The following is a 26029-nucleotide window of genomic DNA, read 5'->3' as shown; positions in this document are numbered from 1 at the left end:
GGTGTTTTTTCCTTGTATAGGTATTAAAAAGGTCTTAAAAGTCATTAAATTTGAAGTGGAGAATTGTGCAGATACCCTGTTAGCTAATACACACATGAATACACACATGAATAGCTAATATTAACTTCTTGGCCTCCTTTTTTCACAGTTCCACAGTGGCTCAGCCTTCTGAAATGCCTCCATCTCCGCTGGTGTGGGAATAGCTGCTGTCGGTGTGTGTCGTCACCTTTCCCAATTGACAAGCTGCTAAACTGGGAACAAGAAAGCGTCTCGACGTTTTCTATCATCTGCGTAGCATTTCACTGGAGAGCAGGACTCACAGGTCTGCTGTGTGTATGCTGAAATATGAAACAAATGAAGAAAAATCCACTAATAATTGCTTTATGGGGTTTATTAGAGGGTTTGGTATGCAAATGTATGTAATGCTCTGTAGACCAAATCAGAATGTTTTAAACAAACCCATCTTGTCACTTCCAGGTAGATGAGATTTAACAGTTATTGCATCATAATGAAGTACATTTGTTTTTGATATATATTAATTAAAAAAAAAAGCAGATTTCTATTTTTAAAATTCTTAATCAAAATCTAATTAATCTCCCATATGATTAGGCTACTCTGCATTATTACACCCACCTTCACCTCTGCACTGGTAAATAGCCAAATCAGCGTTAAATCCAACTTTGCTTCTTATTCAGACAATCGATTGTAATCATTGGAAGGCTTTTTTTTGCAATTGAAAGCTCCCCATATTTTTTAAGAACATGGATATTTTAAGTTATTAAAAATGAGTTATTCTGGCATGTCCCCCCCTGCACACGTTTTTACTTCTATATGACTATTAATTTGCCAAAGATCTGGAGCCTCATGTATAAATGATGCATAAGCATTCAGATTGTGTGCAAAAAACCCCAAAATGTTATCTCTGCACATTTTCTACATTATGCTCAGTCATGTGTCCAGATGGATGGACACATCAGGCCAGATTCAAGGGTGGAGTATGCTTCAAACAAACTAGTTCCTATGATGCGTTGTCCAACTATGTCTAAAGACAAAAGCTGCCATCCTATCCTCCTCCTGGCTATCTCTCTCTCCAGCAACATGTCTTTGTCATGACGTAAAGTTACAAAAATGAGTCAGTAAGGTGTGTGAGGAGGTGCAGACAGTTACATGATTTGACAGCCACTTTGTTTGAAGCACTTCATTGTTAGCAAGCAAGACTTTACTGAGAACAACTTGATAAGATGTTAATATGTCAGAGCTGCATGTGTCAGCTTGAGTTCTTCTGCCTCCCTGTGGACACAAATGGATTTATTTAGCTTAAAACAAAAGCAACAATCATTGAATGATGAGTGATTCATTGATTTCATGCATAATGTGCATGATTGCTTTTGAAGTCAGCATATAGACATGACTATAGCAGCATTTAGCATGCAAGAGGCACATACCCACTTTAGAGTCATCATCATTTCTCATTTTTCTTTTCTACCCACACAACATGGCACTTCTAATATAAACAGAGGGGAATGAATTGAGTTCAACTGCATGGCAGCATTAGGCATCAACTATTTATAGTTAGTGTCAAACATGATGAGAGAATACACAAATCCACACTGAAATGGACGTGCGTACAGGAATGTAATGAATGTTTAGATATATGTGAAGTTTCACATAGATACAAATAAATGTATGCATATGTATCTGCTATTTTGCACATGATTTTAGTGATGAATGTATGCAAACATTTATACGTGAGGCCCCCCAAAATATTTGTAATTAAGTTGGAACAGCAAAGGTGCAGCAGTTTATAAAAGGTTTAACACGCGTTTGCTTTATTTCTGTTAGGAATCATTCAAGCAAATGCTCCCAGTGTTCAGTAGATTAGCATACTGTTGTGCTGAGTTTAAATGAAATCTGCTTGGTAGGGTTATTAAATAAATAGTGTTTGATTGTTAAGATAATTTGGTCTCAAAGGTGAAGGTATAAAATGTTCACATGCATGCTACATGAAGAACAACTGAAACTCTCTGTGAACATGAAGTAAGTTCAGATAAGGGATCGGACTCAAAGAGATCTGCGTATTATTCCCTGCTTTTAAACAAGACAACAGCTCATCTCACTTGAAAAGCCAAGAAAAATCATTTACTGTATTGAAGAGAGAAAAGGAGCAGCTGGGGATGCTGCTCCTGCCCCCCCACCTCTGACCAGCCATAGCACTTCCTGCTAATATCCAGATGAATAAGAGTGTGTGGCTGAACAGTACTGTCAGCCAAACTCAGTTGCTGTTTTTTTTTTTTATGAAGGAATGTGTGCTGTCAACTTGTGTGCCTCCTAATTTCACTGACTAATTCCACTCCCAGCCAAACTGAGCAAATTCTTACCCCAAAGAGTACGAAGAGAAAAATCTTTAAACACAAAAAGTCTAAACTGTTTTGAACTGAGGAATACAAAAGATCTCAGCTTCCCAGTGTTCCTTCATGAGCTTTGCTTGACATGCTCTCTGTACTGTACATACATACCACTTCTGAAGACAGCCTGTTAGAGGAAAAGTCTGGTTTTCACAATCTGGATCTTATTTGCAGTTTGGCCATCCTTCATGTTTTTTTATGGAAACATTTTACTCAACAGTTTCATTGTGGAGCACCTTCTGTCTACACTGGGTGGATATATCTTAAAAATGGATTGAAATAAGCCTGGTCTGAGGTGACCGTAAAGTTAAGACAACATTCTGTCTCCTCTGACCAACGTGTGTTCTAGAGCTGCACAATTAGTAGATTAAATGATTAATCACCAACTATTTTGATAATCGATAAATCATTTTGAGTCATTTTTTTAAGGAAAAATGTCTAAATTCTCTGATTCTAGCTCCTCAAATGTGAATATTTTCTGGTTTCTTTAGTCTTCAGTGAATATGACAGTAAACTAAATATCTTTAAAACATTTGAGGACGTCATCTTGGGCTTTGGAAAACAGGGGTTGACATGTTTCACCATTTTCTGGCATTTTATCAACCAAACAACTAATTGATTAATCAAGAAAATAATCTACAGATTAATGGATAATGAAAATAATTGTTAGATGCAGGCCTAGTGTGTTCTCAGATCTTTAAGAAACTGCTGAGCAACATGTTGTCATTATGGGGATGATGGTCAACACAGAGTAAGACTCAGATTGTAAAAAAACAGAAGAAAAACAAACCTCATTTAAAGTGAAAGAAGTCCAGGTGTTGCAGCTTACAGCAGTCTTCCCTGGGACACTTTGTAAAAACAGGTCTGCTTGTTCTTCTTCACACTATATGGACTAACGGAGAACTGTCACATCATCACGTTTGAACAAAATGAAATGAAACGTACCAAGGTAGAAACCAGTGAAACCAGCAATATCATTCTATAAGGGTGTTAATTCTTTGTTCTGTGTACTTGAATATATCACCACATACTATTGACCAACTTTTTATTCATGGATTGCATTCAAGGAGCTCACCATAGAAAGGAAACAAGTAGCATATGAATGACATAGAAATGGTATGGTCTAATCTATTTGGATTTTTCTAAATGGTAACAGGATGCTAAAGTCAGCCCCCACTCCTCCTCATACATGTACACTGTATCCAGAAAAAGAGCTTTGAAGTAAATTATTTAATATATTTTTAGAATTGTTTTCTATTCCTGTTCTTGTGTCCTATGGCATGCATCCTTCTCACACCTCAAAGTATGATTATGTATATATGTTAAATAGAGAAGCAAATCTACACACCAACCTAAAAAAACAAAAAAACAATACCACTGTATAGAAATTGTATTAGCCTGCACATTTCTAAGGCTGTGAAGTTAATTTTATTTTTAAAACTTGCATACAAATGTATATATTTTCTTGATTTTTACCCTGCAACTAGGATATGTAGAGGACAAACAATCCTGTAACAATTCACAGAATACACAGTCATGTTAACTGTATCTTGTGTGTACAGCAGAGTTGTAGATATATCTAAGGAGAAGCCTTTTTTTGTTATTGTTAATTATTTCATCACAGCAACACTGTGTGAATATGTATATAAAGGATTCACCGTGTTGGTCTCTACCTCTTGAGCTCAATAACTTGGCTTTGTTTACCTCCACACATTTCTGATTTCATGTGGGGATGAATCGAAAACACTTGAATGTCCATTCAAGCTTTTATACTGAAATGATAAAATATACCGCCCCATCCCCTCACTTCCTCTGCAGACTTTCCTGCACTTTCCAAGTGCAACGCATTCACCTGAAATTTTGAATCATCAGATGTTTGTATTTTAAAGCCCTATCAATAGCCAAGGGTTACCTGACTGTTAGTCAATTTTCACTCTTTGATAGGATAGGACCTCATGGGGAGGGAAAGTCACCATTTACCCCACAGCGGCTGTGTTCAAAGCTCTGTTGGATATTTCACAGACCACTCAATTTCAAATTTCCACTTTATAAACGATCGATCCTGTTGTGTTGACTCATGTTTACTGTCATGCTGCAAAGAATTAGACCTGTGTTTTGATTATTTTTTGAGGGCTGTACTACATACATGTAGGATTGGGATTCAATAGCATTTTATCCAGTCTGAATCCTTTCAAATCCTTTATTAGATTTATTTTGGTTTAGCTTCAGACAATTACAAGTTACTAAAGTTGTGATTAAATAAAACACAGTGATTCAATGTAGAACTGTAATCAGTTTTGTTGCTTAAAATATGAATTTGTTAATCATTGTGTACAATGCTCTTTGCTAATAAAAAAGAGCAAGGAGAGAGAAAATGTTCAGAGATTTGTTAGTGCATTTAGGTATTTTGCCAACAGGGAACTGGCTATCAGAACCCATCCCTTGTAGTATGACCATGAAGAAAAGTCTATTCCAGTTGGCTGGAGGGTGCTTATTCTTAGATAACCACACACTGCGAGTAATATGTTTTTCTGAGGTTGACAGTGCCAACGTAAAGTTTCCATCTAAAGAGCAGAGAGCCCAGTGTGCTGCAACTTAAAATAATAACAATGTTTTGGGAAATATGTTAATTGACTTTCTTGCTGAGAGTTAGCTACCACTAATGCTAGCTAGCAGCTGGTTAGCTTAGTTTAGCATAAAGACTGGAAACAGGTGGAAACATACAGCCTGGCTAGGTCTGAAGTTAAAATCTGCTTACCAGCACTACTAAAGCTTACTAACAAGTTTCATCTTGTCTGCTTAATCCCCTGTATACCTACAATTTTTCGCTTTTACACTTCAGTTCTTGTACAGATTAAACAACAAGATTTAATGTGTAAATCAGTGAGTTTGGAGGTGCTGGTTGGTGGATCTTGTTATCTTTGGACAGAGCCAGGCTAGCTGTTTCCCCGTTCTCTGTCTTTATGCTAAACTAGGTTAACAGGCTGCTGGCTGTAGCTGTATATTTACCAGACAGACATGAGAGTGGCATTGATCTTCTCTTTTAATGCTCTGCAAGAAAGTAAATAAGCATATTTCCCAAAATGTCTACAATTCCTATAAGAAAAGACAAGCAATTGAAGAAAATATCTTCACCACTTTGACAACTTATGCTGTATATGGATACAAAACCACAAATAAACACATTTTCAATCTGACAACAAAGGTATGGAGTAAAGAGCATACTTAAACAAGCAAATGTAGAAATGCTGCAAGGCATACAGAACAGCTCTTGTTTCATCTATATACTCATGTTTTATTAAGTTGTAGTGCATTGAGCTGGCTCAGCCACTGTAATATTTCCCAGATATATGAAGTCACCTGCATGTTAACTGCAATTCTATGAGTACATGTGTAACCCTCTAGCAGACTTTGCTCTCTCTTACCCTGACAAGTTTCATACTTTGTTAGTGTCACATGGCCATATTTTTAAGTGGGATAATCCACTCCAACCCATTATGAAAAATAACCACACAGTAACTACCCTCAATGCTGTTCGTTATTTATTGCTATGGATCATCTCTTACCCATTCAACAAGGACTTTCTGAAAAAGACTGATTAATTGAACTGAGACATGCTGTGGGTGTCTATTGGAAACTGAATGGGACTTTTCTCAGGAATGAGCACAGCTAGCAGCGGTACAAGTTGTCACTCTCCCTCCCCATTGCCTGTATGAACTCTTTGTGTAGATAAAGTAGTTTCCTATATGTTTTATTTTGTGTTGGAATGAAGTACTTGAATCAAATGATGCTCATTTTGGAAAATTGTAGAGTAATAACTGACAAACTTTGTGTGAGAGACTAACCACAACTCAGCAACTACTGGACTATTTGGATTCATATAATTTGCTGTCCTAAACAATGTTTGTATATTTGATGTTTTAATCAGATGCATTGTAATTTGAATAAAACTTGCAGTATATACAGTACATAGATGTATCTATTAAACTCTGCTCTCAAGCACTGTAAATCAAAGTTAATGATTAGGTATCCAGTTGACGGTTGTCATTTTGGAACGTATGAGATCTACGCAAAAGGTTCCATCTGGAAAATAATGGTGAAAAGATTAAATGTGACATTTAAAGAATGCCAATCCTTGTTGTCTGATACTCCTCTCTTATAATGCAAATGCTGAAGACAGCCTCACACAGCTCAAGATCACACTCTGATTCATAGTTTTGCATCTGCTCTTAAGAGACAACAGCCAGGCTTAAATCTGAAGACAGTATCCTGTGCTCATGTTATTATCTTGTGTGGACAAAATTAAAATAGAAATACATTTAAGGGACTTTGGGGGCTCTGAACTATTCAGATTGAAACCCTAACATTACACATACTAAACTTTGTATCTTAATACAATGAACATATCACATATAGCCACTGACACCAACAGCTGATGTGAGACAGACACACACACTTATAAGCTCTTGTCACATATACAGCTGTACAAACATTTATTGGCTGAGAAATAATCTCTGATTGTGTCACAAAAACATTAAATATAAATAATCTCATATGCTTCTGCAGTGACATCATTAGTGTCTTTCACCCTGAGCTCTTCGCTGTCCCCCGTCTGCTGATGGATTTGGTTATTCGTGTTCAGTTCATCTGCAGAGTTCCATCACAAGAAAGCATCATTTGTTCTCTGTGACAGCTGAAAAACACAAAACAAGGTCAAAGTGTTGTAATATATTTTATCATACTTTAGTAAGAAGCCTCTCTGTTTTATGATCTGCTCCTGTTTTAATTTATTGCAAGCTCAACACTTTTTCAGAATAAATTCAGTCTAATGTGCATTTCCACAACACTAACTCCATCAGTACAACAGTCATGTGCCTATTTAGAGCAGAGTTATCGTCAGTGAAACTCAACACTTCATGCTTTGATGTTTCACATTAAAAGCCTTCGAGAGACTCAAAGGCCATAATCATTTCTGTTCCTGTTATGCTTTTAATTTGAATGATTCCAGTCACTTCTACTTTCCAAGAGCTTAACCACCAGGTTCTGAAGATGACTGATAATAGTCTTGTTATGAGTAGTGATTGAAAAATGTAGCGGAATGTTAGAAGCTCACTACGGCAATATCTGTATCTGTACTCCCGCTCCCCTGACTTCACTACTCTGTGACAGTCCTGGCTGCCAGTGAACACACTGGTACTTGTACTGGTCAGAGTATGTAGATGATGTAATGAATCATACCTGTGTAGTGAATGTTCCTGTCTGATCTGGGACACAGTCTGTAAATTCCTCATGGAACAACAGGGGAGAAATGCTTAACTGCAGAACAAACACATGAAGCAGTTAAAGGCATGTCATGATACACTCTCTGTGTGAGGAGTTTATCCCAAGTATGTGAGCGTGCTGACCTGTCTGTAAAAGTCTCTTCCTGGTATAGATATAGCGATGAGGCTGACTTTATCACCACTCTGTCTGATCCTTTTGACAATGTCATCATGCTCCATGGACTCCACAGGTTCCCCGTTCACTGCCAGCAGCAGGTCTCCATCCTCCATCCCTGCCCCCTCAGCTGGACTCCCCACATCCACCTCTCGCAGCACATGAACTGGGAACAGGAGGTTTGGACAGAAATCAAGAGAAGTTCAGACACAACTGACAGAAAGATTGCAAAATGCTTTTGAGTAGGGTTTTGGATAATATGAAGTATTTCAGGCCAGTACAGGTCCTTTAGTTACTATATTGAGCTTGAAACTTCACTCTTGACCTCTATGAGCTATATTTTGACCGACATCTATACAATACAATAATGCTTTACTGTCCACAATAGTGTGTCTTCTTCTACACATTTGCAGAATAAAACATTATTAAGACATGGAACATTAGAGACAACATCATGTAATAATTTTTTACAAGCACCAATGACCTACAGAGAGGTTTGCACACTAAAATTTGTAAACTCCCAAAAGTTTTTATTGATGCAATGTGTAGGTGTAGCTCCAGTCACACTGCAGAATATGTAATGTATACATAACCCTCTGCAGAATAGTTAAAAAGGCCCACAAATCTCCCTTCTTAACATTTCTCCTCTCTTTTTTCCTCATTGACTTGCATGGGTTTTCATTTGGTTTGTTTTTCAAAGCCCTACTGGTCAGTTTTCGCCCAACAGCTACCAAACTTCATGTTCTACCTCAGGCTATTTCACCAAACATTCAACGTGTGGTGCTTTCACTTGCCTTTTTGTCTGGAGGACTTTGTTTGGGCTAGACATACTATTGGTGCACTTTATTTTTGGTTGAGTTCATTTTTGAAGTTCTAGAACTTATTGTTGCACTTTGCTTTGGTGGCTCCAATCTGAAATCTTGCCAAGGGCACCAATGTAGTCAGGGCCAGCCCTGCCAGTACTATCTTGGGACCCCTTTCACATAATGTTCAGACAATGTTCAGACAATGTTCAGACAATGTTCAAACAATGTTCAGACAACAGTCATACATGGTCACAATTTTTGCTGGGACAGCATCAACTGACTTAGAAATGTTTAGTAACAGTGTATATTTTTAAGGGAACTTGAGCAGGGTTTCTGCAGTGTTGACCAAATTAAATGTAAGACTTGATAAGACCTTTTTAATTAATAATTAAACATTAACTATTATATTAACGACATATTAACTATTGTTACATAATAATTATTTATGAAATATATTAATTTATTGACATGTATTACATCACATTCATGTCAGTTCTTCCCAGCTGTATAACAGTAATTCCTTGTTATATAATTCATTTATTAACAAGACCTAATCCTAGATAAGAGAAATGTGACTGATGGATTAATCAATTACAAAATAAATAATTAAAGTTTTTGCTTAAATTGAGACTTGACACCCAGTGTAGTTTGTTTGCAGCAGGTCTGATGGTGCTTACTGACACTCTATGGGATTCATTTTGTGTCATAATAATGGAACAAAATCTCCCTAGAATCAAACAAAAAAAAAAACATTTAAATTGGCAACAATTAATACAACTGTCTACAGCAGGAAAGAAGAAATATTGCAGACCTGTTAAGACTTTCTAATGCTATAGCCTCTTTTTTTTTTTTTTTTTTAGGAAAGTGATTTCAATACTTTTTAAGACTTTCAAAAAAGTGGACATGTGTATTGAGTCTACTAAGATTCAGAACTGAAACTGAAAAATTCAGTAGCAAAACTTAAAAAAAGGTAACTGCAAAATCCTGATGAGTGAAAGAAAAGTTAGAATACTGCAACCAAATGTTTCACACTGGTATACTTTCATTTTTAGTTTTGCCTTTGTGGTATTTCTTTGATTTCAATTTATTTTTATTCACTTTCAATTAAATTTTTTGTTGGATTTTTGGGGAAATTTTGTTCAATTATTATGACACAAATTTAATCCCATAAAATCCACAAAAAGCATTAAACAGCTTCCTGCAGCACAATCCACTGTTGCAGCAGTCTGACTTGTAGTTCATATATGTAGACTGTCTCCTGACAGCCACAACACATACAAAAAAACTAATGTTATTGTCTAAAGCAAGAAATAAAAAAATATTCAAGACTTTGTAATACTTTAAAAAGCTATGGCTTTTTTTCTTTTTTTTTCTTTAGAATGAGAGTAAAATAATACCTACATATGTTGTGCCAGCTTCTCATGTGCAATCTGAACTCATATGAGATTCACACCGCAGCTGACTTTTGACTGTATAAGTGGTGACAGGGCTGTACAAGGGGATGGATGTGATTGTCTTGTCGTGTTTCCATCAGTGTATCTCTCACCTATTCGTCGTGTGACCGACAGCTTCTCTTGTCTCAGCAGGAAGCCGTACCCATCACATCCTTTGACCAGATGCATGGTCTTGGCTGTGTGAGGGAGGCTGCAGCATTCTGCCACCACAGGCAAGATGGGCATCTTCCTCCTGATGTAGCAACACTCACTCCCACTATCAATGACCAGCACTGTCACTGAGTCCGCACTCTTCTTCAGCTGAGAACCAAACACACTGCAGGAGTCACGCTCATGTTCAGTTTAACAAACCACACAAGTGATTGTGAATGCAGTACATGTGAGGAAAACTGGATTCATACAGTTCTGTTGAGAGAGGAGTGTGTGAGCGTGGACACCATGACGCCGTTGATCCAGATCAGTCTGTCTCCACTGTGGACACCAGCTCTCTCTGCTGGACCATCAGTCATTGTGCTCACGATGTGCTGGCCTTTCTGACCTGATGAAACATCTGATACTATTATCATAATCACCATTATCAGCATAGGCTTTTAAGATAAACTAGAGTTTACAGAGGAAGTCATTCTCTGCTGTTAAATAATTAGTCTACCTACTAATGTGATTTCATTTTGGTGGAGATGAATCAACACATACATGTGAGAAAATATGAGGCATATTGTCAGACACTACCGTTTCTATTATTACAAATGTGTTAGATTAATATATCACTAAAAAGTCACTTTAAATTGTATTCAAAGTTTATGTATTTTCTAAATTCCTTCTTCATGTCATGGTTTTATTTGTCCAGATTTTGAGATCTCTGCCTCCACCCCAACACAGTGGAGTAAAGGAATTTAGTTTGTGCTGCTTTCAGCATTTTAATGATTAACCAGCAACATTCTTTTCCAGTGTTCCTTTTACTTTATGTAGTCTACACAAATCGCTGTGAACAGTTTTAAAAAGGGACTACTGTCTCTCCAGTGAGAAGCACCATCTGCATTGTTTGATACATCTAGAGAAAAGGAAATCTGATTTCTTATGTCATTTTGGTCAAAGCCCTGCAGTTATTAAGAAGTAAATCAGATTCATAACCCTCAAAGCAAACCTGAAGGGAGGTTTGAGAGTGTTATTTTTTAAAACACACGGTGTGGATTATCCTGCCTATACCATGGTCACATGCCTTGGTAGCCTTGGCAAAGCTGTTGTCTAGTAACAGCAGCCAAAAGCTGTGCATTTATCTGAAAATAATGCGCAGGCTCCACCCAATCATAATTACTGCACGTGCATAAATGTTGGAGTTTGCACTTTTATGAGGGTGCAGGATTTATGAGTGTGTATAAGTTGAGCTTCTAGAGGAGGAGGAGGGTGGCTGTGCTCTGTGTCACTGTGTATTTTTGGAGAAGAAAGCAAAGAGCATTTGAATAGAGTAGAGTAGGTGTCTGGGGATGAGTTTAAAGAAATCAATATTTTGGGCAATATTTGCTTCCTTTCTGAGAGTGAGATGAGAAGATTGATATCAATGTCATGTCTGTGTTTCATACAGAGCTGGAGTCAGGAGCTGGAGAAATACTGGCTGGATGGATAAACAAAGTTGGTCATGAAAAAAACAGTAATAATCTAAATCAGGGACATTTTATTCTCACTGTATGTGTATTCTCTTGATTTAAAGAACATACTGAAACATAATGATTCTAAAATCTAATTTTGAAGAGGATTTTAAAGCAAACAGTCTTGTTCAACTTTAAGAGCTTAAAGAGATGTGTGGTTATTTTTTTATCTAGCGGTAATCCAAAATTCCATCTTCTAACTAAGCACAGTGTCAACCTCAATATGAATCCTTACAGTGTATTCCTATAGTGCACTGGTGAATGCAGAGAAATGTGTTTAAGTGAATGAATCATGAATGATGAGTGGAGCATCACAGCATCATAAGTGCTCATTGGCCCTTCTTGTGGAATTAAAACACAACAATCCACAGGACCTCTGAGAAGCAGCTAATGAGTGACAGTAGTGTGTTGTTACCTTCCACTGAGATGATGGTCATCCCCAGGCCATGCTCTGGGTGTCTGCTGATGTGACACAGTCTGGGTCTGGAGTAGCAGTCCCCTTTGGTGGCTGTAGCCAATGTCTGCAGATCCACACCCACACACAATGCCTGGAGAAGAGACATCAACTGAAGAATCAAAGGAACAACACAAACACAATAACTCCTGTCACTCACATTTACAGAACAAGTGCAGCCATGTGTCTCCAGTTTCTCTGACTCATTACAGCTCTTTGTAGGTTAGATGTGGGTGGTGACGTGCTGAGAATTTGCTGAGGTCACCAAACTCATTATATTCCACTAACTGAAGCTGTAAATAGACCTTTCTTCAAATGGTTGTCAGACACAGGTGCAACTAATAACAGAGTGATGCTAAGATTGGAAAGTGGCCGATGATATGTTGTTCCTGTTCCAGTGACTGATTCTGAGTCACTGTTGTCTCTATGTCTCTGTTGATTATTGGTATTCTGAAGCCATTCCTCTGCCTTATGGCACTTATAAACAGTTAGTTAGGGTTAGTTAGTTGTGTTCCACTGGCAGATACCACTCCCCTCATATGATGACACTGGCATTTGTCACTGATGCAATGAATGCTTCACTGCTGGTGGCTACATACTTTATAAACCTTGTACAGCTAGCATAGTGACCATAGCCTGTTAACAAAATTAGACCACAATTGCTACATATGTGGTAATGGGAATTCAGTCCAAATGTACTTTTATAACATGAGAGGTGGTAGGCCTATATGTGAATTTAACAGCAGTGATTGGCCATTATTACTGTTACCTAGGGGTGCAACGGATCACAAAATTCATGAAGCATGATATTTTCTTCTTTTAAACACGGTAGTGAATGAAACAACAGTCTGTGTCCACATCATCAAAACTTGATAACTTACAAACATGAACACAAGTCTTGTCCTGCAGCTTGTTGAACGAGTTCAAATATCTGCAGCTGTCACTTCGGACCCGTTTGATGCTGGTTTGGTCGTTGCTCTTCAAAATCCCTGTTAGATACTTTGCTGTCTGTCTATGACTTGTACTTACAGCAGTTTGTTTACTTTATTTTAAATGAGATATTAAATTTTGCAATTAATCTGCGGTTCACATGCGTACCGAACCGTGGAGGGCGATCCGTATGGATCACGGATAAACTATGATCCGTTGCACCACTACTGTTACCACACCAATGGCATATGGCAGTGCATGTGTGACATACAGTTTTCATGTGTCATAGGCCAATAGTCAACACTAAAACAAGAGTGAGTGAAATACCACCAGTGTGACAGTGGAGAGAGGGATCTGTGAGTAGAACACAGGTCACAAGCTGTTTGTAAGTGGCACAGCAGCGTTATACCATGAGTCAGCAATGGAACATGAGTGACCTGCCATTTATGCCATAAGCCAGTATAACAGCAGCAGCATACCAATAATCAGCTGTGACATACCACTCAGAATCAAAGGCCACTAAAAGAGTAGAATACCATCAGCCACTTTTCAATCTTGGTTTTGTAGTAGTAACATTAATCATGCTGCATTCCATTTAGGTATTCCAGTTCCAGTACCATGAGTAGATCCCAATTTCCTTATTTAATCGTTCTACGCTCTCCTCGTATCCTCGCTTGACCCGGAAATCGTTCTGGTCGGCCATCAAGAAGGCCGTCACAAAGAGCTTATTTCTGCTCTGAGGAGTGAAGAGGATACACGAGAGCAGCCTTCACAGAAGTCTTTCACCCCCTTATTGGATATGAGTTATTGATTGGACGCTGCAGCTGATCAGACTTAAACTCAAGTGTATCACTCCCAACTTTTATATTTATTTATAATAAATAAATAAATATATTTATTTTTATTTGTTTTCTGTTTCACCATCTAGTTAAAAATCTGTGTTAACTGTCGGTCTGATCAACAAAAGAACTGTAAACAACTTTCTTCATTTATTAGAAAGATTTTTCTTTTCATGGTCTGTTGTTTCCCCCGTGAACTTTTATTATGGATAAAATTAAAATCAGATAGAGTCTGTCTGTCAGCAAGAAACATTTTTTATATTTTACATAATTTATCGTCATTTCCATTCAGTCACATGTGAAGCTGAAAATCCCTGATCTTGGGTTTGATATGAGTTACATAATTTCCATTTTCCATGAAACATTTAGCATAATAAATAATTTCCAGTGTTCAAAAGACACTCTGATTATATTCTGGGTTATTAAATAATGAATTCACTATCAGGACATCAATAAATACAGATGCAAATAATTAATAAATGATATAAATTCTGCCAGTAGAAATGGTTCCTGTGCGTCTGAGCAGGACACAGTACACAGTATAAATACAGAATGCAGGTTTTTATTCATGTGCAGGTGTTTGTTAAACAGGTAACAGCTGCAGAGAGAAAAAAGCTGCTCTGGCAGTGATTACGGCACGTTTATTAGTATTAGCACGGTGTACATGTGTGCAGACACAAACCATCAAAAGTTTCTACAGCTGTTAAAGCCGACTGACAGCTGATCAGTTGTGATCAGCTGCTGCCATCATCTGAAACAGACATCGCTTCACATCACACTTCAGAGGAAAGGATGTCTCATGTCTCTAACACAGAACTAAGACACAAGGAAAAGACACAGGGAGAGAGGAATGAACTTAAGTGATAATGAATATTACTGGTTTCTCCTGTGCTTCTCAAGGCATACTGTCTGCAGTTCGAATCTGCATGTGCACATGTTAATCATGTTACTGGTGTGTTCATGCTCAGATGGTCCTGAGAGGAGCTGGAGTGTGTTGATGGGATGATGATGTGGGGGGAAAAAAACAGCATGCATGTTCAAAAAAGACTCCCAGTTGTGATTGCCAATGAAAGTTGATTTGTATGATATTTTTAAGTCTGACATCAATATGACATGAACACTGCACAATAAGGAAAATGACTGCACACACCTGTGTGTGAACCAAATCATGTCACTCTGCATACCTGCTCATACTCCTCTCGCCTCAGCACCAGGAGAAACAGATGTAAGTCACATGACTGGATCTTCCTCACCACCTATCAAGTAATAGTAGTAGTAGTAGAGAGACACAGAGAGATAATAATACAAAATATATCCAATAATAAAAATGCAATAAATGAATGTCATTTTCATCACTAATACCTGCCAGGCCCCATTCCCTAAATATCCAGACATGTAAATGGCAAGAACTCTTGTTTAAGACTCAGAAGCAGACAGCAATCTGTCCTCTCTTTCACCTTGGGAGGTCACATGGGTTAGCCTGAGGTTCAGATAAGGAGAGGAACACACTTTCAAGCCAAGGCTTCAGCTCAGTCCTGTCTGTTTACATGTAATTAAACTGTAAAGTAAAGCAACTATGAGGCGATGAATAGTGGGATTTAAAGATGCTGGGGGGTCTTCTCTGTGTCAAGGTCTTCTCTTGGAGAAAATGACACATTCTCAGGGAGCGGGAGTGAATATTTGCAAGACCAAAGTGTAATTGACTGTATCTTAAGCTGCACTTTGCTGGCTTGTTCATGTGTGCTCCAACACCAACTCCTAACAGTTCTGACATGACATGGAGACAGTGGTAGAAGAATTAGTTAAATATTTTATTCAAGTAGAAGTAGCAATACTACACTGTGGAAATACTCCACTACAGGTGAGTTTACTGGAGTAAAAGTACGGAAGTACTAGTAACAAAATGTATAAAAAGTGATGATTATCATGGCAACTGTGGAGGCTAAATTAAAATCCAGTCTCCTGTCATTTATGCAAAATGTCATTTGGAATAATACAGCACACTCTTTCTGTGAAAAACTAGTATATGGTGGTTTCTGTCACAGGTATAATACACGTCATGTAGCACTGGTCATCTGACGGTGCCATGTCCACAATCAAACTGTATGATGACAACTGTTCTCTGTAGAGCTTCTGCTGCCTGGAATATACTCCCTATACACACACACACACACATCAAAGTCACTGAAACAAACTCTGATGAATCTTACATAGATGTTACTTTTAGTTATTGTGATTTTGGGAACCGTCTTTTCTTCTTTATGTTGCTTTTTATTTTGACAATTTTCTTTTTGTTTTTACTGTCTATGTTTTCACATGAAGAGTTATTTCACTTATTTTTGGATCATCATATTTGTCTTGTTTTGCTTTTTAATGCTTTATTAATCAATGTGATTTTAAATTGTTGTTTGCTTTATTGATGCCATTTTGGACTCCAGGAGGACTAGCGACCACTTTGTGGAAGCTAATGGGGATCCAGATCAAGAATAAAGAATGTTAGCATGTAAGTATTTTAATATTGTAGCTGGTCAAGTTGTAGTTTATTTTAACTACTTAATATACTGTTTGGTAGCTGAATCCTTAACTCTATCATTTTAATATTTCCTCTGAAATGTAGTGGAGAAGAAGTATGAAGTAGCATAAAATGGAAATACTCAAAACTGTACTTGAAGGTATAACTTAAGTAAATGTACGTAGTTCCTTTCTGCCACTGTGTGGAGGAGAGGTTAAAGAAACTAAGAAGCTAAAAAAAAAAGCAACACAACTAAGAAGTGTTTGATCACTAATTAAAATCCAAACAGTAATTTCTGTAACATATTACCCCCACGGTGTGGTTATAGTAACCTATTGTCCTGCCAGGTTAGAAAAAACAGACCTTTCTCACAGTGAACATTTGGACTTATCAAGCACAGCTATGTCTAATGACGTTAATAATGTCAGCATTTCATTTAGCGGTGTCAGTGTGGTCATATGGTCCATGCTGGCTCTCTGCTGTGGCAGAACTAGCATGTTCAAACCCGCAGAATGTGGTGAGATCTTGGGTTTGAATATTTCCCTCAGTGTAAACATTACAACAAGCTGATATAATATGTAAATGTGTAATGTGTATTTTTCATATCTTAAAGTTTAGGGGAATGACATTTTTTTCATGCAATACAAATGGTGTAATTCATTTATTAACATGTCCTTTTGAAAAAGGATATGTAGGAAAAACATTGAGAACTCAAACAATAGTGGATCATAAAAGTACCACATGATGCAAAATAGAGATCTATCCAGCTGAATCATGTTTTATGAAAATGAATCATCCACTCTCTTCCCTCAGATATAGAAGAAGGTATTTTAAAAAGTGTATTTGGACAAACTGCTTGTTAAGAAGGAGGCATTCTGGATTTCTAGGCTCGGCACTTTAAAAGTCTTCAATGAAGAATGAACATTAAAAACTATTTTATAGAGAGCTTTACAATTGAAAATTGATTCATAAACGCATACGGTATGTTAAGTTCAAATGCAGATGGACTTTGTGAGGAAGCACTGACTCTTTCACTAACTATTTGCTAGGCCCTTTTTGTTTATTGTTTGTATGTTTATTCTCTCACAGTGTTCTTTTTCTTTATTTAATGTATAGTTCAAATATCAGTTGACAAAGACAAAGCATTATACTTAGCATTAGAATAAACTTTATTTTAAAAAAAATATATTGCAAGACATGCTGTTGTCAAAGCCTTAACCTGTCAGAGTTTGAGTCCTTTTGGAAGTCATCTTAAAGAGGAAGCAGCACGCCCCAACAGCAGCCCTCTTATGTGGTGTATGAGATTTGACTGGATAACGGATGTGTGATGAAATGACTGGTAATTAAGATAAATACTGAATGATGTAAAAATAATTTGTTCATTTTGAATGTATAGTATTTATGTTCACATGCCGAAGAATGAATTGAGCCCTTGTTGTTAAGAGAAAGTTAAGAAAATAATGTTTATTTGTTGTTTACCTTGTCAACTCTCCATTCTAGAGTTCTGACCTGATAGGCCAGTTTGAACTGGCAGGGTGGGCTCTCATGCTATATATGTGAGTGGAATGGGAGAAAGTGGGGAGAGAATGGAGTGGTTTTGAAGAGCAGCATCAGTGTTTTTGCCTCCATGTTTTTCTTTTCCGAGTGTGTGTGTTTGGTGTTTTTTGGAGACTACAAATAAAAGGCAGCGTATTTTTCCAGCACACCTCCCTGCCAGCATGATGTTTTGCCTTTCTTAAGTCTTCACCATGCTGCCCAGTACCTCACCTTACAACAGACTTGGCTGGGGTTATTCATAAATGTCAAGTCATGGAAGTGATTTGAATGTTTTGAAAGATTAGTCTGAATAATGAGGCTGAAAGAATTTACTGAATTTGTTTACTTTAAATAAAAAAAATGGATGTACAACATTTTACTCATTGATTGATGGCTTGAGATTAAAAATTGAACAATATCTGCTAAAGAATATTGTTAAAAAATGATTGTAAGTTTATATGCTGTTGATGTATGGTCATCAATATTCCACTTACAATTTTTGTAGCAACTAAGAGTAATGATATTTTGTGTATAGTCATTTGAAGAGAAGGTTGATGATGATGTTTTATATATATGGTGTATATATAGATATATACTGCATATATACATATATACAGTATATTGAAGGTGAGATAGCCAAAATGTTTGATGAATAAAAGGCGGTGTGCTGGAGAAGAGCAACTAATTTGAAATGTTATCAGATGTACCATGAGGAATGTGCACTTTGACAAAGTAACTATTTGTGCTTACTGTTTATTGTGCACAAGTGTGAATCTTTGGTCATGAGGGTCACCAGAGACAGTATAAATGATCCTGTGTGGTCCACAAACATCCACAGTAAACTTCATGGAAATCCATCTGGTACATGTTATTCTGTATCTATTGCTCTAGATGAGCAGATCATGAACTGATGGATCCATGATGGTGGATCCTGAGGCTCTACAGAATTATGAACACTAACCCTGTAGAAGTCCATGTTGTCCACGTATTCGTCATTGACCTCCAGCACTCTGTCTCCCTCTCTGAGGCCGCTGTGCTCCGCAGGGCTCCATGACTCCACATCTCTGATCTCAAAGCCTCGGCCGTCCTTTACCACCCGCAGGTAGAAGCCAAAGCTCTGTCCCTCCAGACGCTTCAGCTGGCACAGTCTGGGCACCGGACTGTGGTCAGGCTCTGGACACATTTATACAAACAAGATCTTAAACAACAGACAGACACTGATGGATCACTTTAAGAAAAGATTTTTGAAAGGTCATAGGTTGAAATGCATATATATCCATGTCTGTTAAACCCTACCAGGATCATCAGCGATGACCAGAGCTGGATTATCAATCCCTTCCTTTGGATTGAAGATAAAACTACAGTGAGGAGAATACAAAGGGGGGTTAAAATGATGTCTTTTATATTTATATCAGTGCTGTGGTATAACCTATTAAAAGACCATACCAGTGTTTTTGCATGTTGTACTTAATTTCCTACAAATTAAAAATACTTTTCTTCACTGCCAACCATTTCAAAGAATGCTGGACATAAAAATGATGTAGTTGGTCACACTTCTGCCTTTTATTGGTTCCTACTGGTAATTCCTACTGGTAATTTTGTGAAACAGCTGGCCACTGTGGTTTTTAGCAAACGTTACTCAAACAGGAAGAAATAGTGCATTTGTTAAGGACTATTTTCAGCAGCGGATTAATCCACATTTGGTGCTCTAATGAGTATTTCTGGCAGCAAGATAGTGTGTGTGGGATTGAATCCAAATAAACTACAGTGTGTTTGTTCATGGTAATGAAGGAACATGTCACCCAGTGACATGCAACAGTGTGGTGTGTATGATGTGTGTTTATGGGATCACCAGACTACTCCTTCAATGACGTATGTCTGAGATGTGGAAACACAAGGAGGAACCTCAAAGTCTCACAAGGTTCTTACAAGTTCAGGCTATAAGAGGCCCTAAGTTATGGGTTATCAAGTTCCTGCACTTGGAACAGTGACTTATTAATACAATTGATGACAAGTAATATGGTCAGTATGTAGTCAAAAACAAACCAGTGCCTGTGTTAGCTTCACTTTAAGAAAAGGAGTACACTTCTTTGGCAACATGTCATTATTGTGGTCAAGGCTGCTGAATGTATCCAGAGTTATCTGGACAGATAAGAGTCCTGCACACCTAAACTCACAGCTCTGCTTTAATCTGCTTTTAGTGTTATTGCAGTTATGTTATCAGTGCATGGCAATGAACACAACACACTGTAAACAGTTTCATGCAGACTTTTTCTATAATAGAAATTCCTGGAAACTGTCGACAGTGCGATCTGTGGATTGTGACAGGAATACTGTCCCTGAAAGAGATGTTGCTGTGGGATATTTTTAGATGTCATTTTTAAATGCTGTGAGCACCACAAACAAAAAACCTTTCACATCATTGTATTTGAGTGGAGGCAAAAATCTCAGAAACATATTTCCAAACCTGGATCAATGAAACCAAAACTATCTGCATGGGAGGGTAGTAAGAAAATATAACATTTTGTAATTTGGGTGGACTGACCCTTCAATGTTTTAGACAGCACTGCTATTGAAAGTAAATTGCTAAAGCAGGATACTGATGTAGTGTTAAGAAACATTTGAATATCTAAAACATTTTCATTTAGCAAGATTTGTAGGGACTGGGCTAAAACACAGGCATGGTCCTTTAAAAAGCAGAAGTCTTCTGGTTATTAGGAGCTTTTAGCAGTAAGGCATGAACTTACCGTGGAAATTCCATGGCATCCTGGTAGCCTGTGGGAGAGACAGAGTGACATGAACTAATTAATCAATGAATAATTGCAGAAGTGGTTCAACCTGATTACAAGTGTAGAAGCTGTTGTTACACCAGCAATGCCTCTCACTGCAGCTGCAGGCTGAATCTGGAGCTGCTTCCTATTTTCGAAAGGCAGAGAATGAAGGTTACTGAATTACTTCTAAGGGAAAAAACATTGCATTGATACATTTTGCTCTGCACCTTCATGAAAGTTTATGAAGTGAAAATACAAACAGAGGAGGTTTTCCTTTTGATACCAAGAATCACAAGACAAACCAAAAACTAATATTAGCTGCCTGGGTGAACTTTCCTACATTTAGACTGCGTATACACAGCAACACCACTTGAGATTAGAGTTATGCTCATACTGTTTAGGTATTCTCTAAAGGAAATACCCAAAGGTTTACTTCATTTTTCAAATTCAACTTCATTCATAGCATGTCTTATAAAGTAATGACATAAAAATATCACCTCGCTTTATTGTGTCAAAGAAGAAACTGTAACAACTCTTCTCCATTGAAAACAGAGACTAATGAAACAAAATAAAATGGCTTCACACAAATCTGAAGCCCTTCATAAAAGGATTCTGGCATGGTGATCTTTTCTTCATATTTATGCAGAATTCACCTCTTGACTCGGTCCTGCAGTAAACACAATCAGTACGTCCCTCTCTACCTAAACACACTCTCCAACTAATCACAACATCCAGGGCAAATACATATCCACACTGTATGCTTATTACATCATTGCTGTCTTATGCTGCACATAATACACACCAGTGTAGAACTCAGAGAGGACATGTGGCTGCCACCAAAGTAATTAAAATAAAGTGTGGTCAAAATATCTCAGTGATAATGGCTTTAAATAGCTGCTAACACCATTAATGACCCGAAACATCAGCTAACAGGCTAATAACACTGCTCATAACTGGAAAGATAGAACTGACTGAATTGTCAAAAACACAACTCTGCTCCTGTCAGTCACCAGAAGACCTACATGATTCCATCAGTGCAGGTCTGAACCTGATCTTGTAATAGAAGGAGGTGACAAATAGAAGCTATACAGTACATCCTTCTGAAAATGTCCAAATGAAAGCTTTTGCTACGTTACAACACTGACATTATGATGCATCTTTTGTATATAGATCTTCAGCAGTTGCTATACTGGCAGCAGCGCTTTGATGAGAGTAGTTTGGAGACTATAAATATATGGCTCATCACTGGTCTAAGTGGGATTTGTATGAAACCCTGTTGTAACAGTTGATGTAACATAGAATATGTTGCACACTTGTATACTGTATTTGTGAGAACAGACCATCTGGCTGTTTGAAAACACAGATCATATGAAAGAAAAGCAGCAGACTCCCTGACAGACTGTCTGAGTTCAGTCTGACTCTTAGTGAGCAGTCACAGGCCAGTCAAACTGCTTTGCTCACATCTGTTTGTAACTCAATCCTTTTTCGCTGTGTGACATCAAGTAGCAGAGCAATAATGAAGATGAGATAGAGCTGGTGCTTTGGCCTCTGGAGACAACAGAGGAGGAGCATCTCTGCCCACAGTACGTGCCTCTCCCAATACAGCTATGAAACAGGCATGGAGGGAAACTCTGATGACAAAGTAACATTAAACATTACATAAAAGGCCCTGAACTTTGAGTAAATTCCTCTGCATGTTCACACTAGATGTATATATTTTTATTTAGCAGTAGGAGTACCTGTCATATGTGGTCAGCTAATTCTGAGATGTAGCTCTGCTGAATAGTTGAGTGTTTATTCTAAAATAATAGAAGATTTCTGAAAATAATTTACATTTTACATTTTCTATCATTATTTTGTATTAATTATATATACATTAGTTATGTTTACATATATAACTACTACATACTGGCCTGAATGGTAAAAGAAATATTCATTTATCTTTATTATCTAATACTGAAAGCAATACCACAATGTAAAAAATACTCCATTACATTTAAAAGTCCTATAACATATACTATTAAATCATTATTACTGACAAGCTGCATTTTAATTGTGTAGTGAGTGAGTTAACTGTAACTAAATTTATACCACAATGACAAAATGTACTTAAAATATCAAAAGTACTTGTTACGCGAAATGACCCAATTAAGAGTGTTATATTTATATTACATGTGTATTTATTATTTGAGTATTAAAACTGATTAACTGACACGTACATGTAAGCAGCATTTTAATGTTGTCAAGGTGGAGCTAATTTTAATACCTTTAACTGTTGTATAGTCTAATCTGTAATAATGTATATATAACAAACTGATCATATGTTTTACATATAAAATATTGATCTGAAAAGTAACCTGTGAAATAAATGTAGTGGAGTAGAAAGTACAATATTTCCCTGAAATTTAGTGGAGTGGAAGTATACTCAAGTAAAGTACAAGTACCTCAAAATTGTACTTAAGTACATTATTTGACTATTTGAAATGTGACAATGAAACTCCAAATCATGAATCCATCCCTGCCTATGAAGCCATGCAAACTTTTTTCATTTCTAATTCTTCACCTATTATTCATTTTCTTGGAGCAAATGGGATTCCATAGCTCTGTGAACAATTGCTGAAGAATCCTCAAAAGCAACACTGTGATGAGGGAACCTTCAGGATGATAGTTAGGATAACTGAGCTCAAGGCTGTTTGCTCTCTCACCTGCAGGAGGACAGAACTGTGTACACAGCAGGTTTCACAGAAAAGGTTTCTGCTGACAGAATGTGGAGGATTATCTCTGCAGAGCTTTCTATTAATAATTGTAGAACACCTCAGTGTTGAGCACAATAAGTATCCAGACAAGGACTGTGGATGGACAATGTTTAACCTGGAAGAAAACAACCCGAGTTATAAGGTGGTGTTAAAGCCAAAGTGATCAGGCACAGAGCTTAACAGCAGTCATGTCATGGAGCATCTGTATCACAGTTCCTACAACCATCAAAACAACAAGCAGAACACACACCTTACCTTCAACCCCAGCACAAAGCTGACAGCCACTTACCACCATCGCCATGAATTTATGTGAGCAAGTAATGTCAACACAAAGCAGCATGGGAGTTACATTTGAATAGTCAAATGATGAGAAGGCAAGCGTTGGTGAACAGCAGAGTGCGAAGCAGGAAGGGGAGCTTACCTGTGGTGGACCTCATTGAGTCGTGAGTGTGTCCCTGCTGCGTCTACCTGCTCACACTGAGACACTGTGAATGGACAAGGTTCACAGCACAGAGGGACAATAAAAGACTCCGTCAGCAGGTGAGATGGTCACTCCTTTCTCCACAGGCGGCTGAGTTAAACATTTACCCACCATTAGAGAAAAGCTGTGTGCTGAGTGCCAGTGGGACACATTGTGATAGAAGAGACAACACTTAGAGTATAGCTTGTTGTATCAATACTGAGAACAACAGCTGTTGTTGTCAATCACGTCCTCATGAACTCTGAACTCAGTAGACAGTTTAAATATTTCCTGTCAGTCAGTGTGTGAGGTTGAGAAATAAGGGCTATATCTAATATTGTGCCTCTATTATGCTGTCTGTTGAATATATCTATTGTAAATTGACTGTAAAGGTAGCATTCAGTTAGTCATATCAGGGTACATTTGCATGTGAACAGCAACACCAGTGTGATGTAATTTACTCATTGTATTGAGAAAAGCATCTTTTTGTCTGCTCACATGATACATAAACTGAGAAGAGCACTGACAGACATTAAAAATTGTATTTTTTATCTGTGGGTTCATGTTCTTTGAATACATTAGTTATCTTTATTTACCAACCATGACAACCAACCATGACCATTTACAACCTGAACTCCCACTAATATAAAATATTAAATTGTGCATCTTTTTGGGGTGCTGAAGACAATTTTCTACCTTGGTGGATAGTACAGATATACTCTGATCTGAAAAAAAAAAAAAACAACAAACAAAAAAACACCTCGACTTAGTGTTTCCAAGCTTTCGACCACAGTTTGTGTCCTTCCAGAGTACATAGTACCGCAGTTCTCATCATGTGATGTAAGTATGGAGCTTCAGTCACATGATAACAGGTGGTTGTATATGGGTGGAGATGGTAACTCCTGTTTCTGTTCAAAGATGCTCTCTGGTGTCAGACATAAATGTCCTCCTAGATCTTTGTCCAGCTGTCCACTGACTCCTGATCAATGACCTTTGACCTCATCTCAGTGGATGCTGTGAGTGGTTTTGGCCTGGTGTTCATAGACGGCTGATAGTGTCTGTTTCCAGTGTTCGTTCAGTCTCAGGGTGTAAACTGATGTAATCTTTCTTACAGCTTTAGTACAGTACTTGAATAAATGTACTGACTACATTCTGTCTTCAGGGTATAGCAGCAGAGATGTTGAGGTGTTGAATTGTTTGTGGTAAATGTTGTCTCCTTGTGACTTGAAGACAAGCTAGATGTTCTGACAGTCCAGCCATAAGAGAGTCACAGTGGGAGACTGCTTCTGGTAATGAATAAGTGAATCAATCAAGTGATAAACTTGAGACTTTTTTTATAAAGCTTCCAAGATCAACAATGTACCTTCAAACTCAAAATAAAAGTTCATAACATATTAAAAATAGCATTTAAGAAAACAACCCCCCCCCCCCCCCCCCCCCCAAAAAAAAACAAAACAAAAACAAAGACATATACATACTGTACATAGTTGTCTATCTAATAAAATGTTCTTGTTTAAAATAGACTTTGAATTTAAAAACTTAAAAATCAAGCTGGTTACTTTTTGAATCTCCCTTTTTATTTGGGTCACCTCAGCATATTCATACACAATAATAACAAAACAGGTATAGAAATGTGCTCTTTTACTGCCATTGTTTTACTTACAACTGTTTTGAAAAGAGAGAGCTACATTCTCCAGGAATTAGCCTCGCTCATAGAGACAGCTGAATCTGAATGTACATGATTGAAAAACAGCATTTTACTCGACCAAATAAATTATATTTTATGTTGTTTTAAGACAGCACACTGACCAAGAGATTATCAGGTTGGATCTCACTGAGGCCTACACACTGTTTCAGCTGCCAAGTTTCAAGTTCTGAAGGACACAATTCATGGACTCTGGTATAAAGATAAGGTAGCCATTGCTTTGAAATATCTCAAAACTCTCAAAAAGAGAAAATTGTCACCCACACACAGTACTGTAATTTCTAGACACAAGAGCTTGTCGATCTGATCCAATCTTTCA

General features: G+C 37.5%; 2 protein-coding genes across 2 annotated transcripts in view; one reads left to right on the top strand and one right to left on the bottom strand.

The window, feature by feature from the left end:
• The window catches only part of nlk2 (nemo-like kinase, type 2), a 30087-nt gene extending 23714 nt beyond the window's left edge, over positions 1-6373 (top strand). The window contains exon 11 of the mRNA XM_067593768.1: positions 149-6373. Within this exon, the coding sequence (XP_067449869.1) occupies positions 149-203 (55 nt within the window). The 3' untranslated portion in view covers positions 204-6373. The remainder of the gene's footprint in view (positions 1-148) is intronic.
• Positions 3851-24060, bottom strand: LOC137185577 (Na(+)/H(+) exchange regulatory cofactor NHE-RF3-like). The gene is made up of 11 exons (XM_067593769.1): positions 23967-24060; positions 20766-20793; positions 19315-19376; positions 18980-19191; positions 15155-15226; positions 12163-12295; positions 10503-10639; positions 10194-10401; positions 7811-8007; positions 7644-7721; positions 3851-7098 (listed from the first exon to the last, which is right to left on the bottom strand). Exons 1-11 carry the CDS (start codon positions 23980-23982, stop codon positions 7066-7068), a joined length of 1176 nt encoding a protein of 391 aa, XP_067449870.1. The 5' UTR covers positions 23983-24060; the 3' UTR covers positions 3851-7065.
• Between the last annotated feature and the right edge of the window lie 1969 nt (positions 24061-26029).

Source organism: Thunnus thynnus, chromosome 7 (assembly GCF_963924715.1).
Source record: "Thunnus thynnus chromosome 7, fThuThy2.1, whole genome shotgun sequence".
Classification (NCBI taxonomy): Eukaryota; Metazoa; Chordata; class Actinopteri; order Scombriformes; family Scombridae; genus Thunnus; species Thunnus thynnus.
The sequence above is the reverse complement of the archived record's forward strand: the minus strand, read 5'-3'. Positions and strand labels throughout refer to the sequence as shown.